Source organism: Podarcis tiliguerta (assembly GCF_965153285.1).
Source record: "Podarcis tiliguerta genome assembly, chromosome: 10".
NCBI classification, from domain to species: domain Eukaryota; kingdom Metazoa; phylum Chordata; class Lepidosauria; order Squamata; family Lacertidae; genus Podarcis; species Podarcis tiliguerta.
Genome location: NC_139543.1, coordinates 8,265,614 through 8,280,242, shown reverse-complemented (window position 1 = coordinate 8,280,242; position 14,629 = coordinate 8,265,614). Strand labels below are relative to the sequence as shown.

Here is a 14,629-nt window from a genome sequence, read left to right as displayed (position 1 = left end):
TCGAATGCCTGTCAGGTTTCGTCCGTGGAAAACAGACTTGTTTTGATGTCCTTCCGCGCCTTCGGTTGGACGGGAGGCCCTGCCAGTCATCCCGGACGCAGAGTCGTAAATAAGTGTTGGTCAGCCTCCCGAACCGCAGAGGACAGTGGGATTTGTTGTTTCTCTTCGCCTTATAAGCTAGCTAGAGCAGGGCTAATGAACACCATTTCCCAGAAGGCTCTCGGTCGTTGGTAAACAAGACTCTTAGGGACACGTGTATTTGTTCAACCAGCATATTGTGGCCCTGTAGGGACCCTTTAAGTCAAACACAGTAGCAAGGAGGAGCGCTCCTGTTCTCCATATCGTAGATACGTCTCGAAGAAGGGGAGCGGGTAGGAAAAGAGATGGTTCAATGCAGATAATACCACTCAAAAAAAGCCCAATCACGTTCGAGTTTTCCCTGACTTCCAGGCAATTGAGAGCAAGTCATTACTCTCTATATTTGCATGCTTAGGAAGTCTTATTGAATTAAATAATCATAATAATATGTATTTTATAACTATGCAAATAAATAAACTTTTTTTAAAAAAAAAGATCAGAGAGAGAGAGATTGATCAGAAATGAGGAGCTGGTATAATAACCAAACCGCTGGAAGATTGTTTTCCGATCTGTTTTGATTATTTAAGGCCAAAGTGTTTTATGCAGAATGCTCCATTTCTCTCAACAGAGTAGCATTTGAAGCAGCATATGTTTTGGGGTGGTCATACTGCTTTTTTCAAAATAGGTGCATGACCCATAGTTCCACGCTAAAATCTTGTAACTTTTCTAAGTTCTGGGGTCTATTTTTGTCCTGGTTATTTTGTGCTATAGCACAGATGGCAATAATACAGTACAGAAATATTGGGGACACCTATTAAACCAGAACAATGTATCCAGTATGAACCCATCTTTAATGCACCATCAGTGCATGTTGCTGAATACACATACCGAAAACCACCAGTCGAGAGGGGCCCTAAATTTCAAGAGAAGAAATCTCAGAAGGAAGTTGAAAAGGAGAGTCAGGAGAATTAAATCACTCCAGCATGCTTGAAGGTTATTTTTAAGCACATAATAGAAATTAAAATGTAAACAGCTGCTTAGGGAAGTTACAAACAAGCCCAAGCATATGCCAGCATCATTGATGAGCACTAAAGGAAAGCTATAAAAAGGAGAGTGTGTTTTGGCTGTGAATCCTGGAAGACCTGTTCCCTGCCTTGCAGGGCGTTTTTCAGCCTGGCTTGGGAGTCTGGCTGAGAACTACCATTGGCAGGACTGGCAGCAACAGCAGCAGATACGTTCTATGCTTACGATAATATTTTATTCTCTTACTAATTGTGCTGTTTCAAATGGACATTTTATATTATACTTCCTTTTGTAATGTCTTCTTTTGAAATGTTTAAGATACTTTTTTAAAACTTTACTACTTAAATGTGCATTCTGTAGTCGATATACAAATGACATAGAAGACTTAATCTATTCATTTGTATCATTATTCCTAGGATCTTTGTTTATAAAAGTTACATAAAAATAATTTTTTATATTTTATTGTTTATATAAAAAAAAGTAACTATACACACACATATAAACAGGGTGCATTAACTGTCAACAGGAACCACCAACACAGATTCAATCTTGTGGGCCTTTCCCATATTACTTGGCTGGGAATGAGGACAATAATGAGATGCAAATGATCCACATGACTCACCCCTGCTCACTTGGCTCCAATACACAGAGAGTTAGTTCAGCAACATGGCATATTGTCACAAAAATGGTCATCCATGTCCCTGAGGCAATGTGAGACTGACATACTAATTTGGGAGTTTAATAATAATAATAATAATTTTTTATTTATACCCCGCCCTCCCCAGCTAAGGCCGGGCTCAGAGCGGCTTACAAGCAATAATAAAAACAAGATGAATGATTACAACTTAAAAACAAAAGTAAAATACAACTTTAAAATAATGGAACATTAAAATATTAAAATGTAGCCTCATCGCAGGAGAAGGAAAAGAAAAAAGAGAGGGAGGGAGGGAATCAAATTGGCTCCAAGCCAAAGGCCAGGCGGAACAACTCTGTCTTACAGGCCCTGCAGAAAGGAATCAGATCCTGCAGGGCCCTGGTCTCATGAGGCAGAGCGTTCCACCAGGCCGGAGCCAGAGTTGAAAAGGTCCTGGCTCTGGTTGAAGCCAATCTAACTTCCTTAGGGCCTGGGACCACTAGGGTGTTGTTATTTATGGACCTTGAGGCTCTCTGTGGGGCATACCGGGAGAGGCGGTCCCGTAGGTATGAGGGTCCTAGGCCGTGAAGGGCTTTAAAGTTCAAAAGCAGCACCTTAAATCTGACCCTGTACTCCACCGGGAGCCAGTGCAGCTGGAAAAGCACTGGGTGAATATGCTCCCATGGCAGAGACCCCGTGAGGAGCCTCGCTGCAGCATTCTGCACCCGCTGGAGTTTCTGGGACAGCTTCAAGGGCAGCCCCGCGTAGAGCGAATTACAGTAGTCAAGCCTGGAGATGACCGTCGCATGGATCTCTGTGGCCAGGTCGGGGCGGGAAAGGTAAGGGACCAACTGCTTGATGCGGCGAAGGTGGAAAAATGAAAAAAGAACAGTCATTAGGCTCTCTTACTAGCTGGTTGAACTGGGACATATGTTAGTATTTGGTTTCTACAGCTAACTAGTTGCAAGGTATCTAAAACACAAGAAATAGTTCAAACACAGCTGTGGTTGATTATCACCCTTTAAAATTTCACTGGCATTCGTAAGGCTCATTCCATATGGGCTCTCAGGAAGTTTCAGAATGGAAGACACCAATTCAAACATTCTTACTCAAATCATGCCCAGCAGAGGGAGTGCAAGTGTCTTGTTCATATATAAATTCAACAACAATGTGAATAAACGTCATACGAACCATGCTCTTTGAATCACAAAAGATCCAGGGCTGCTGCTAAGCAGATGTATGAAATGTTTGAACTGATCTGATAATGCAATCCACAGACTCATGACAAATATTCTATATTCAAAATTATTTATTAATTTTGTACATTGTAAATCTCCACAATTCGTAGGTACCATAAAAAAGAGGCTTCAATAAAAAGACAGAATACTAACATTCAGGAAAGGAGAGCGGCACACAAAATGTCTTTAAGGGAAATTAAGAACATTTCCTTCTTGTTGTTTTTAAAACTCTGCTCTATCCAAAAGGTGCAGGGCAGATCGTTATTTTCCATATTCTAAAAGTATTCCAAACACACACACACACACACGTATCAAAAGCAATAACTCCTAAAACCAATTAAGTTCAAAATACAGCTGTTACTTCCTCTATATGCTCCTGGATGGCTAATTTAACACAGGCCTCTAAACACCATCCTTTACAGGAAGGTGTTGTGATGCTGTTGGAATATATTCTTGTTTTAGGCTTTAGGTAGTTTCTCTAGGAAGAAGTGGCACAATTTTACAGCAGTGACATTTGTACACAGGAATATACCTACTGTATTAAACTATTGGTCCCCCTAGTTCATTATGAGATACAGTAGCAGCGGCTTTCTAAAGCTTCAGGCAGAGATAGCATTCTTCTACACCAAATCCTTTTTTTCAAATTGGGGGTGCCAGCAACTGAACCGTCTTCATGCAATGCATATCGCTCAAGCCATTTTACTTAAATCTTCATCATTTGGAATATTTAAACCCTTAGCCCTACGCATGTGTGCCACCATCTCACATTTCAATGAATCTCATAACTTTTCAATGAAGTCAACTCCAACCCACGTGATCTTTAATCCCAGATTTTGAGGTGTAACAACTGTTTTTGGCCTATGAGTGCAGATTCTATACCATTACATAAAACAGGAGGCTTCCAGGTGGTCTTGGGAGTGTGCTAGACACAAATGGGGTCATAGGAGCCAACTCCTAGGGGCTTAGATCCCTTCGCCCCCTCAATAAAATATTTGGGGGGCGCCCCCTCAAAAGTTGATGGGTATTGCCATTCAAATGGTGTGCGTGTGCCACATCTTGTGATTGATTATGCAGGGAGGGGCTTAACTGCCCTCCCCAAATATTTTATTCAAGTTGGCACCCCTGGCTGGGGAAATGTACAATCCAAGCATGCTGGGTGTACACACTTCCAGGTATGTGTGCATGGGAATCTTACTTTTAAAAAGACAAACAAGTGTTCTTTTTTATATATAGAAGTCCATTTGGGATACAAAACTACGAACATATCCTGATGTGACGTTTCCACATAAATTTAGGATGTCCCTGGTCAAAGGACAATTGTGTGGCTCCCCCCCACCCCTCACATTTCCCAAGGTGCATTTCTGTATTAATTTATCACAACAACATCTTGTGATAATTTCTCCATGGCTTATCTAGAAATGTTAGCTCTTTTCCTGGATGAAGACTCAACTTCTGCACTATACTGGCCGTACCAAGAGAAGAGCTGGAAGCATGCACAATGGCAAACCAAGGCAGGCCTGATTCTGTCTACGCCATAACAAGGTCCACGGGCAACCCCACTGCTGAGAAGGGCTGTCACAACACCCCCCCTGCCCAGGCTACTTTGGGTACCCATATTCCAAACCATCGCATGCAACATCCTTCGTGAGATATGCTACTCTACATTCCCAGCTGAACTATTCACATTGTTGACCTCAGTACAAATAACCAGCCACCAGGCAGATGGCCACACATCCAATCTGTGCTTGTGGAGCTCTCCCAAGAGTCGATCATCACTCCCAGCTCTGACAGCATTGGAAGGTGGGTGGGAAGGGGCCCTTCCCTGGGCCCTGCCTAACAAACCATTGATACTCTCAAAGCTGACAGTAGTGATCACCTGCTCACACACACAGCACAAAAAGGCAGGGACTAGCTGCTGGGACCTCTCCCCCCCCCCCCACGCAAACTACCCTCCCCCCACAAAAAAAACCCAGTCTTTTGTACTCATGATAGGATAGTTCTGTACACGTAAACCTGTTTCCTCTTACAGATGGCTGTTCTATTTAATGTGTGATCATGCCTTGCTAAGGGGTAGAACCAAGGAAGATCCTGGTGGCTTAATTTTTAAATCTACACACTACCAGAAGCAACACTGAAGCAAACCAGCTTTCAGTGACTGGAAGCGTGCCATTTGTGCATTGCAGCCCTAATGTTCATTGCAGGAGGTGGAGGAATTCTACAGAAATCTTAATGGTGCATAGTGTGGTTCGTGAAATGTTGAATCTAGTGTCCAATACTTACAGTGTTTGTGTATGTCTAGGATATTTCAAAGGTACAGAAGTGACACTGGTGTTTCTTTAGGCATTGAGTGGAACTCACTATTGCACAGGTAATTCATAATGTCCCCACCCCACCCCAAAAAAAACCCACTGAACTAATACATAATATTTAAGAATAATCAGTTAGAAACATAAAAGTTGTTGGTCGGGATCCAAAGAGCTATGGCAGGTGTGATTTTGTTTTACTTTGAAGAAAGAACTTGCCACACTCTATGGCTTTGGAAAGTCCCTTTTTTGGTAATACTGACGACTTCTTTTCAAGAAACACGCTCCCTTCCGCATATGAAACTAGTAGTATAGTTCTTTGCATCCAGGCCACGGAGTTTACTTTGTGATGTTTCTTCCTCGTATACAACACAACCACTTTTCCAAAGAAACAAAGAACAAAGGAGCTTTATCGGGAAGATTATGTAAAAAGTTGACACTTGGTCATTCATATCACAACATATGATATAAATTATGTAACACTGATAATATTGTTGTATAATATCTGCCTCGTACATTTCTTTTTCATTTGTACCAATCCCTAGCTGTTCCATATACTGTTACACTAACGTACATACGCGCTGCAAGGTTAATACTCTCTCTCCAGCCCAAAATGGAAGAAATCACTGTGTGCCAGCCTTGTATTTAAGCACTAGCCTGGTAGCCATATGTGACAATGAATTCTGTGTGGTTGAGTGCATGGAAATCTATGCTAACAAGCGAGTGGACTACTCTGTGCCCAGCAAGATGGCACAACACAGAAATGCAATGGGCTGCTGGAGGAGGGAGAGAGTTCATTGCCCCTCTTTTGTTAGCCTCTAGCAGGCTAGTTAAACACTTTGTAAGCTTATTTACAAGGCTTGTTAAAACAGTATTCTATGTTGAAGGCAGAGTAATAGCCTTTTTTCCAAGGAAGACAACACTTTTTAAAAACTGGTACTCTTTTTCTTCATGGTTATTTTGAATCAGTGGCGTAGCGTGGGGGGTGCAGGGGGGCCCGGCCGCACCGGGCGCAACATCTGGAGGTTAGGGTTAGGGAGCGCAAATCCATGGGTTAGGGGGCGCAAATCCACGGGTTAGGGGGCGCAAATTACTTGCCTTGCCCCGGGTGCTGACAACCCACGCTACGCCACTGTTTTGAATCAAACTGGTTAGATTGACTGTAGCAGGAAAAAAATAGATCTAGCTATAGTGTTAGACCTTTGTCCTTGCAGACCATTCCATACATTCTTTGTGGCCCTGTTCCATGAGTTCCTTGAACCACTCCATTCACTGAAAACCAGCACATCCCTGCACCAGAGACAGGTGGAGGACACCATGACCAGATTAGACCTGGCTTTAGCTGCAGTGGCCTAAGGCACCATTTACATTATTTCAGCTAAAACCAGTTTATAGGGTAAAATCTGTCCAAGTTCACTGAATATGAAACAAGGGGGAATCTTTTCACAAAAGCAAACATATTGTGTGTTGTTGTTTTTTTAAAAGGGAATAGGAAAAAACCATGTGGAATAAGGACACCCCAAATCCAGGTAATTCAGTTTAACTGAGGGTCGTTCTTGTGACACTGCAATCCTTGTGAGTAATCCCAGATTATACCAGGATTAAAACTGCTTTGAAGACTATGTTTTATGCAAATTATATACACGGTTATGACCATTGCCTATGCAAAGTTACTTTTTCTTAAATCAAATTTTTTTTCAGTGAAGATCCAGCTCAAGTCTAAATAATCAATACCACATATATAAATCAAGTGCAACTAAAAATAGATGCATTACATAAATCTTCCACATCTTGTAAAGTATTACAGTATCTTTCATACATACCTAAATGAAATCTGACATCTTACTATAAAATCAAGTGGACTTTAAAAAAAATAAAAATACAAAGCTAATCTCAGACCTAGCTCATAAAACTGATCGTGAATACAAAGCCATGGTTTGCTGTTTGGAAGGCTTCTGGTAACTACTTTTATAAATACCACCTTAAATAAAGCCCGTTCAAAGAGCCAACAAGCCAAATATATAGCCTTCTATACTAGATACTTGTGAACACTGGTGCACTAACGTTTTCAATATACCACATTTATCTGACATATGGACGAAACCCTGACTTTAGTTTATGTCAGTGGCAGATACCCCATCAACATCTATTTATTCTTTTTACCTCCAGATATTTAACAAAAACCATTAACCATTTAACAAGTAGGAATGCATTTATTCCACAGATATGCTGTAGTTCAAAGGGTTCTGTATTATTTAGGTGAAGCGGAGCTCTCTTAACAGCCACCACAGCTATTTGCCAACAAACATGTTTCTCCAAAAGTAGAAAGCAAAGACCCGTTCTTTGGGTGGGGTGGCGGGGGCAATAAAATAAAGAGACATGCTAGTATGCACAAAGAGTTTGGAGTGCAATCACAGACTTATTTAAAAGAAATGTTAGTAACTTTATTATAGAAGACATGGTCTTTTTTTTTAGAGGTGTCAAATGGTTATAACCCAAAAATTGCACATAAGATTGCAAATTCCCATTGAAAAATGAAAGACTTATGGGGTTGATCTTTTAGGAGTGTTACCTAGAAGCTGAGTTACTGGCGGGCTCAATCCTTTAAGGTTAGAGCCAACAAAATGATTTCTCAGCCGTGTTTACTTAAACACTTGAACGACAGTGTAAAAACACGCAAATAAAATAAAATGCCAACAAACCCAATCCCCTGTAAAATCACAAAAAAATGCTTAGCATCTACAGAAAGATAGACACATTTATCAGTGGACTAACCACTACTGTGCTATTTCTCATGAACAGATCGCGTGGCTTCGTTCTGCACTTCATGCACTGGGATCGGAAATGTCCATGTTTGTTCCAAAGAGAGCAACTAGCTGTTCTTCATAGTTCGCAATGTTCCTTTTCATTATTTCCATACAAGGTCCCAAAAGCCTTTCAAATGCCTGTACATCCATAACTAAAAAATTGGGGGGAAAGAAAGAGAATGAAGAAGTCCCAACATTCACTTTGCCAAATCTAGACGATAATAGGAAGATTATTTAAAATGCACACGTTTAAAATCAGTACAACTGGAAAGAGCACGGCGAGATTAAAATAGCCATGTCCTTGCATGCACCAACTATGCTTTTCCCACTGCAGTCTCTGTGGTCCTCAAAAAAGCCTTCAACCAAAAGCCAGCAGACCTCCTACAGCAGCTTCTGAAGTAGCGCATTAGGTACTGCAACTGAGAAATCCCTGTCCATCTTCAAAAGTATTTCTATTTTGTTTGTCAGTCACTTTTGAGTCATCTTTTTCATGAGTAAAGCTACATCATCATCATCATCATCATCTTTAAAATCTGTTTTAGGTGCAGGTATTTGGATCCAACTTTGTATTCCAAAACTTTCAGGATGAAGAGTAACAGAGATACAGGTGAAGGTGTTTACATTGCTTTCTCTAGGTGGGCAACCTCATTTTATCTGGCTTTGCCCAACACCAGCATCATTCAGTCCTGACAAATCACCCCCCCAAAGGAATGCAGTCCTCAACAACAACAACAAAAGTTGTCCACTCCTGCTGTAATGTGTCAATCTGTCTAATCTTGTTTTAAAGAAGAAGAAATATGTATTCAATTACTCAAATCATTTTAGCTCTGAGCCCACTGTTAGAGAAATATGTCACCCCTCGAAGCTTGCAGTGAGTCCAAATATTAATTTGTTAAGGAAGTAAAATATTCTTAAGGTTTCTGAGGACCACAGAGTACAGTTTCCATACATGAATACAACTTTCGAACAACATGTTAAAAGGTGTTAAAATACTTCTGTGTTCATAATATTGTAAATAAAGGGATTCTTCTAATATTACCAGGTATCATAGCAATACATAGCTGTCAAGTGTCCCTTATTTGAAGGGACAGTCCCTTATTCCAGCGCCATGTTCCGCTGCTGTCCCTTATTGATGGATGTCCCTTAAATGTCCCTTAAATGATGTCCCTTAAATTTCAAAAGAAGCAGCTCCTCTCCCTCCCTCCCTGCCAGCCAGGGAGGAGGGAGGCTCCAACTGTTTTGCTTGGCTGTGTTGCTCACCCAATAAGAAGTCTAAGAACGACTGGGGGGTGGAGCTTGCATGCCTTGTGTGTGGCTAGTTAATGCAAGCTGAGGAGTTTTTTGAATGCTGGACGCCATTTTGTTGCACGTGCTGCTGCAAACTTTGCAGTGCAAAGCCAGGCCGGGGAGCCATCTTAAATTGAGGCTGCCTAGGCCTTGTGGTGCATGTGATTCAGATTCTATTCAGTTGAACCTCTGGTTACAAAGTTGGTTGGACAGTGTTCTCGAAGCTACCCAGCATGAGTTTGACCAGACTGCAGGAGGACAGGAAGACTGGAGTGCCTGGAACAGGTGAGGCTGCAGGTCCCTTATTTTGGCTGCTGGTCCCTTATTTTCAAGGCTGCTGGCCCCTTATTTTCAAATCTGTAAGTTGACAGCTATGTAGCAATAGGCACAGGTTAAGTTCTAATAGGTTGATTGAACTTAATGCAGCTAATGAAATTTGGCTTTATGGTATAAGAAAATACGTATTACAGAGTATGCATGCTTGCCAACAGAAACTGCAGTATTCTCTTTACTGCATAAAATAAAGCAAATACAAAAATAAAATAACTTTGCATTACCTAAACACTTGACTGTCCCGAGTGCGAATGCTGAGGCAGCTCGAGGTTTGTTAGTTACAAGAGCAAGTTCCCCAAAATACTGTCCTCTAGTGTACCGGGCAATCTCCACTGCTTCATTTTCATCTACCTCCTGCTTACCCTAAAAGATATAGAAGCAAAAGGTACAGAAGTCAGACATTCATTAAACAATGGGTTACAGCCCATATAATATTCAATACATTGTGATAAATGAAATATACCATTAAAGTTGCACAAATGTTCTTTTTACCATGTAAAGCAGCAGAAAAGTTTTTTCAGTTACATTAAAACAATATGTACCTTTCTTTTCATTGTGATTTTCACTTCTCCAGATTCAACAATAAAGAAACAGTCAGCCATGTCTCCCTGTTTTAAAAAAACAAAACCGTAAGAGAAACATGAGTGTAGTTATTTAGTAGTTCTATTGCTTAAAAAAAAAAAGCATGCGAACAATGTAAAACCAAAAACATTTATCAGTGTGACAGTGTGAAATTATCCTTTCCTTTTCTCATAAACAACTGAGCAGCTTCCACATCCTTATAATCAAAACAAGCCTAATTAATGCTGGATCTGTTCCCATGCGTTTTGAATGCATAATGTGCAATTCAGCTGTTATTTCCTTCAGTCAATCCTCAAATATCAATTTGGGGTAAAGGAGGAAGCAGAGGCAGAACAGCCGGGGCCTGGAAGGGTGGGGAAGCGGATACAGCAGCTTGCCAGAGTTTCATCTGCCTGCAACTAATCCGGAAGAGTCCTCTTCACAGTGTTCTCTCTGAGAATTGGTGGAAATAAAGCATGCACAAACAATGAGATTCTCCCAGGTGAAACAAAAAATTAAACAGGCGCCGAATGGGGGAAAAAGCAGCGCCTTCTCTACGTGTTCCTTCGCTAACTATTCTCAAGGACTACACCAAGAAAAATGATAAGTTTATTTTGTCCATCCTGCTCAGAACAACAGAGAGACTACTTTTCCAAGGGCAACAGTGATCATGACATAGAGGAGCTGTTGCAGCTAGTCTGGCTAAGAAATTAGGCTCACCGTCTGATGTCCTGGTTCGTTAACCAAGCACAGTTAGAACAAACCGCAGTTCCTTGAGTCCATGGTTCAGACTTCAAAAGGGGCGCGGGTGGCGCTGTGGTCTAAAACCACTGAGCCTCTTGGGCTTGCCAATCAGAAGGTTGGCGGTTCGAATCCCCGCAATAGAGTGAGCTCCCATTGCTCTGTCCCAGCTCCTGCCAACCTAGCATTTTGAAAGCACGCCAGTGCGAGTAGATAAATAGGTACTGCTGTGGCAGGAAGGTAAACAGTATTTCCGTGCGTTCTGGTTTCCGTCACGGTGTTCTGTTGTGCCAGAAACGGTTTAGTCCTGCTGGCCACATGATCCAGAAAGCTGTCTGTGGACAAACACCGGCTCCCTTGGCCTCAAAGCGAGATGAGCGCCGCACCCCATAGATGCCTTTGACTGGACTTAACCGTCCAGGGGTCCTTTACCTTTACCTTACCTACTTCAAAAGAAAGCTAATTAGAGTATGCCTCTGAATAATACTTGCTGGGTATCATAAGTGATTACAGTGGTACCTCGAGTTACAAACACCTCAGGTTACAAATACTTCGGGTTACAAACTTCACTGACTCGGAAGTAGCACCTCAGGTTAAGAAGTTTGCCCAAGGATGAGAACAGAAATTGCCCGGCAGTGGCGGCACAGCAGCAGCGGGAGGCCCTATTAGCTAAAGTGGTACTGCAGGTTAAGAACGGGCTTAGGTTAAGAACAGGCCTCCAGAACTAGTTTGTAACCAGAGGTACCACTGTACTTTTGTGCTCATGCCCTGCTTGGGGGCTTTCCATAGGCAATCTGGGAGGCGCAGTGGAAGGAGATGGAATGCTGAACCAATAGCGCTCTTCTTATTTTCTTAGGCCCGTGGTTTAGGCAGGATCATTCCCCGTAATGCTAAATCCTGGCTTAGCATTGTATCTGAACTTGGCCAGTACGGTATAGAGATAGAATAAAGCAAAATGTTTTCCCCAAAAAAATCACTCTGGTGAACAGCTTTTTGTGGCATAATTCTCCCAAAGAGAAGAAGAGCCTGCTAAAAGCCTGTGCTTTTAAATGAAACAGGAAGTGGATGGGGCAGTGGTCACCAACCTTTGGGGGCCCATTTTGAATTTTTAGGAGTGTGTCATGGGCATCACTCCCTCTGGCTGCTTCTCTCTCCCTTCCGTGGGTCACCCTCCCCAAACAAAAAGAGAAATGCACACACGCATGGATGCATGAACACTCTTTGCTTTTCCACAGGGTCAGGGATGGGAAGGGGCCTTATCAAGTAGTCCAGTAGGCTAGAAAGTCCACGGAGAAGCAAAGTAGGAGGTCTATGTAAGCTGATGCTGAAGTAATTACACTGCTGCTTTGTACAGGCAATTTCACCTGGAGGAAAATAAAAGGCTATCATGTATGTTTCAAAAATAAAACAAAAGCAGCTAAACCATAGGTGGTTTATCACATGGCTTCATACAATAAGATAAAGAGACACCTTTGACTGCATAATTTATGTACGTCTGCACTTGTTTAATTATTGGTATTCAAATTATCTTTTGAATTCATTTCCCAGAACTCCGGTGTTCATTGTAATTGCCTTTTAGATTACGCCGCTATTTCTTGTATGTCAGATAATTCAGTACTTCACCGTTTGAGGCTGTCCAATATGCTTTTATGTGTGATCTGCTTGCAGATATAGTCATTATACTTACTGAATAACTAGCCAAACAGAACACAAAGGCATACCTGAGCAATGATTTGTTCTCCGTCTTTGTATATTTTGGTGCCGATCACATCCACCACTTTCAACCGTTCCGAAAGCTTTAACCAAAAAAAAAGGAAGACGAATTTTGCTAACATATACATGCATAACCTCCAACACTGCACAGGTAAATATGGAGATATGTGTGCTTCTCTTTTCCACTGCCTGAGGGATACCTCATGAGGATCTCATGTCAATGATGGAGAGCAGACTAGTTTCTGCACACAGTCACACACCTGATTCTGCCCTCCAACCAGACAAGGAAAATATGTTATCAAAGTTCAATGACATATTCTAGCCAGGCAAGAACATTTGTGGCCTGGGAAGAGTTCAGAGGGCCAGATCAAATGGCCTGGAGAACGAACATTTGGCACCCAGGCTTGAAGTTTGCTACCCATGGCTTATAGACATGGAAAATTAAGGCAATGGACTGAAACCTGAAGAAAAGCAACTGTGACCAACCAAAGCATTTAAAGAGGCACACCAAATGAAAAAAATAGGGATGGAGACTTGCAATGGACAAGATACCTGGAAACAGAATCCGTACATGATAAGTAATGATCATTGGAGTACAAAAACATACCACACAGTAAAACATTTTTTCTTTATGGCAAATCTATTAAAGGCATGCACAGCGTTTGTTTAAAAAAATAATTCCCCATTATTATTCCAGATGTTGAATTAATTACACCAAAATGTATTTGCAAAAAAACCCCTACACCCCACCTTTTTTGAAGTGAAAGGGAAGGAAAATAACTGTGTTAGAGTAAATGAAACAATACTAATAACATAACTTACTTCTAAAGACTTAAGGAAGGGCAACGACTCAATAAAATTTTCATACATTCTTCTCTTTTTGGCATTGTTTTTTACAATAATTCTTCGAAATGTGACTCTGTCCTTTAAAAAAAGAAAAGAAAACTGTATTAAAGTTCAAAGTTCAAATGGCAGGTTAAAAACGATAATTCGTACGATTATTTAAACACAGCAGCTAAGCAAACATTTGTGTATACTTAAGTTGATTTTGGACCACGCACACACACACATACATTTTTAAAACCCACTGATAGGACAAGTCTGAAGGAATTAAACTTACCAAACCCCACACAGCGCCAGGAGAGGTAGCAATGATTGTAGCCGCTCTGGGTGTGTTGTACATTAAAGCCAGCTCACCAAAGCTCCCACGGTTGTCATACGTGCCGACACACCTTCCAACACCTTCACATTTCACATAGATATCGTACGTCCCTCTATAAGATATACATAAAGTGAACACAGATTGCGTGTGCAATGCTGGAAAGATTAAAAGTAAAAGAAATGCTGATATTGCTTACATCAAAAATGCATTCTTCATTGTTAGAATTAAGGGGCGGGGCCCCAAAATTTAACACTTACTCTGCAGCATTCATTTTTTTCCCCACTGTACAATGCGGAACCACAGCAGAGATGATGAAACCCACGAGATCCACAGTGTTACCAGTAGAGCAAGGATTTGAATCCAGTCTCCTAGCTCCATCTTTCTGTTATTTACTAAAGCACACGGGCTTAAACTGCTTCTTAATCTCAACTGAGCTCACACCAACAAAAAGTAAACTTCTAATGGGCCTATAAAGCATAAATTCAACCCTACCATCCAGATACTTTTCTTATTTTTTTAGGTGGAGCATAGTCTCATTTGGCAATAAGCCACTTTACATGTTTAACTACCTGGCCTTGCTATGGGATCTACATTCAATAGGAAGCCCAAGCCCATCCTGGCTCCGTTACAAGAGTGTCTGTATGATACATGTATGGATGCAATCTATGGACATAATCACAATTGGCATGGTTAATTTATTGGATTGTGCACACTGCATTGCTCATAGAGAATACTTTTTATTCATCTGA

At 41.3% G+C, this 14,629-nt stretch overlaps 1 protein-coding gene and 2 long non-coding RNA genes across 3 annotated transcripts in view; 1 reads left to right on the top strand and 2 right to left on the bottom strand.

Annotated features, from left to right (window-relative positions):
• Positions 1 to 3,026: 3,026 nt before the first annotated feature.
• LOC310658289 lies at positions 3,027 to 3,731 on the bottom strand. The gene is made up of 2 exons (XR_014502186.1): positions 3,600 to 3,731; positions 3,027 to 3,508 (listed from the first exon to the last, which is right to left on the bottom strand). It is a non-coding gene; the product is annotated as an uncharacterized lncRNA (long non-coding RNA).
• Positions 3,732 to 6,135: 2,404 nt separating this feature from the next.
• LOC310658266 lies at positions 6,136 to 6,753 on the top strand. The gene is made up of 2 exons (XR_014502152.1): positions 6,136 to 6,254; positions 6,432 to 6,753. It is a non-coding gene; the product is annotated as an uncharacterized lncRNA (long non-coding RNA).
• A 1,216-nt stretch (positions 6,754 to 7,969) lies between these two features.
• Positions 7,970 to 14,629, bottom strand: part of PRKAR2B (protein kinase cAMP-dependent type II regulatory subunit beta) — a 65,984-nt gene continuing 59,324 nt past the window's right edge. Inside the window, exons 6-11 of the mRNA XM_083399948.1 lie at positions 13,839 to 13,992; positions 13,541 to 13,642; positions 12,727 to 12,801; positions 10,246 to 10,311; positions 9,928 to 10,066; positions 7,970 to 8,235 (exon numbers count right to left, since the gene is read on the bottom strand). Of these exons, the coding sequence (XP_083256074.1) occupies positions 8,102 to 8,235; positions 9,928 to 10,066; positions 10,246 to 10,311; positions 12,727 to 12,801; positions 13,541 to 13,642; positions 13,839 to 13,992 (670 nt within the window). The 3' untranslated portion in view covers positions 7,970 to 8,101. The remainder of the gene's footprint in view (positions 8,236 to 9,927; positions 10,067 to 10,245; positions 10,312 to 12,726; positions 12,802 to 13,540; positions 13,643 to 13,838; positions 13,993 to 14,629) is intronic.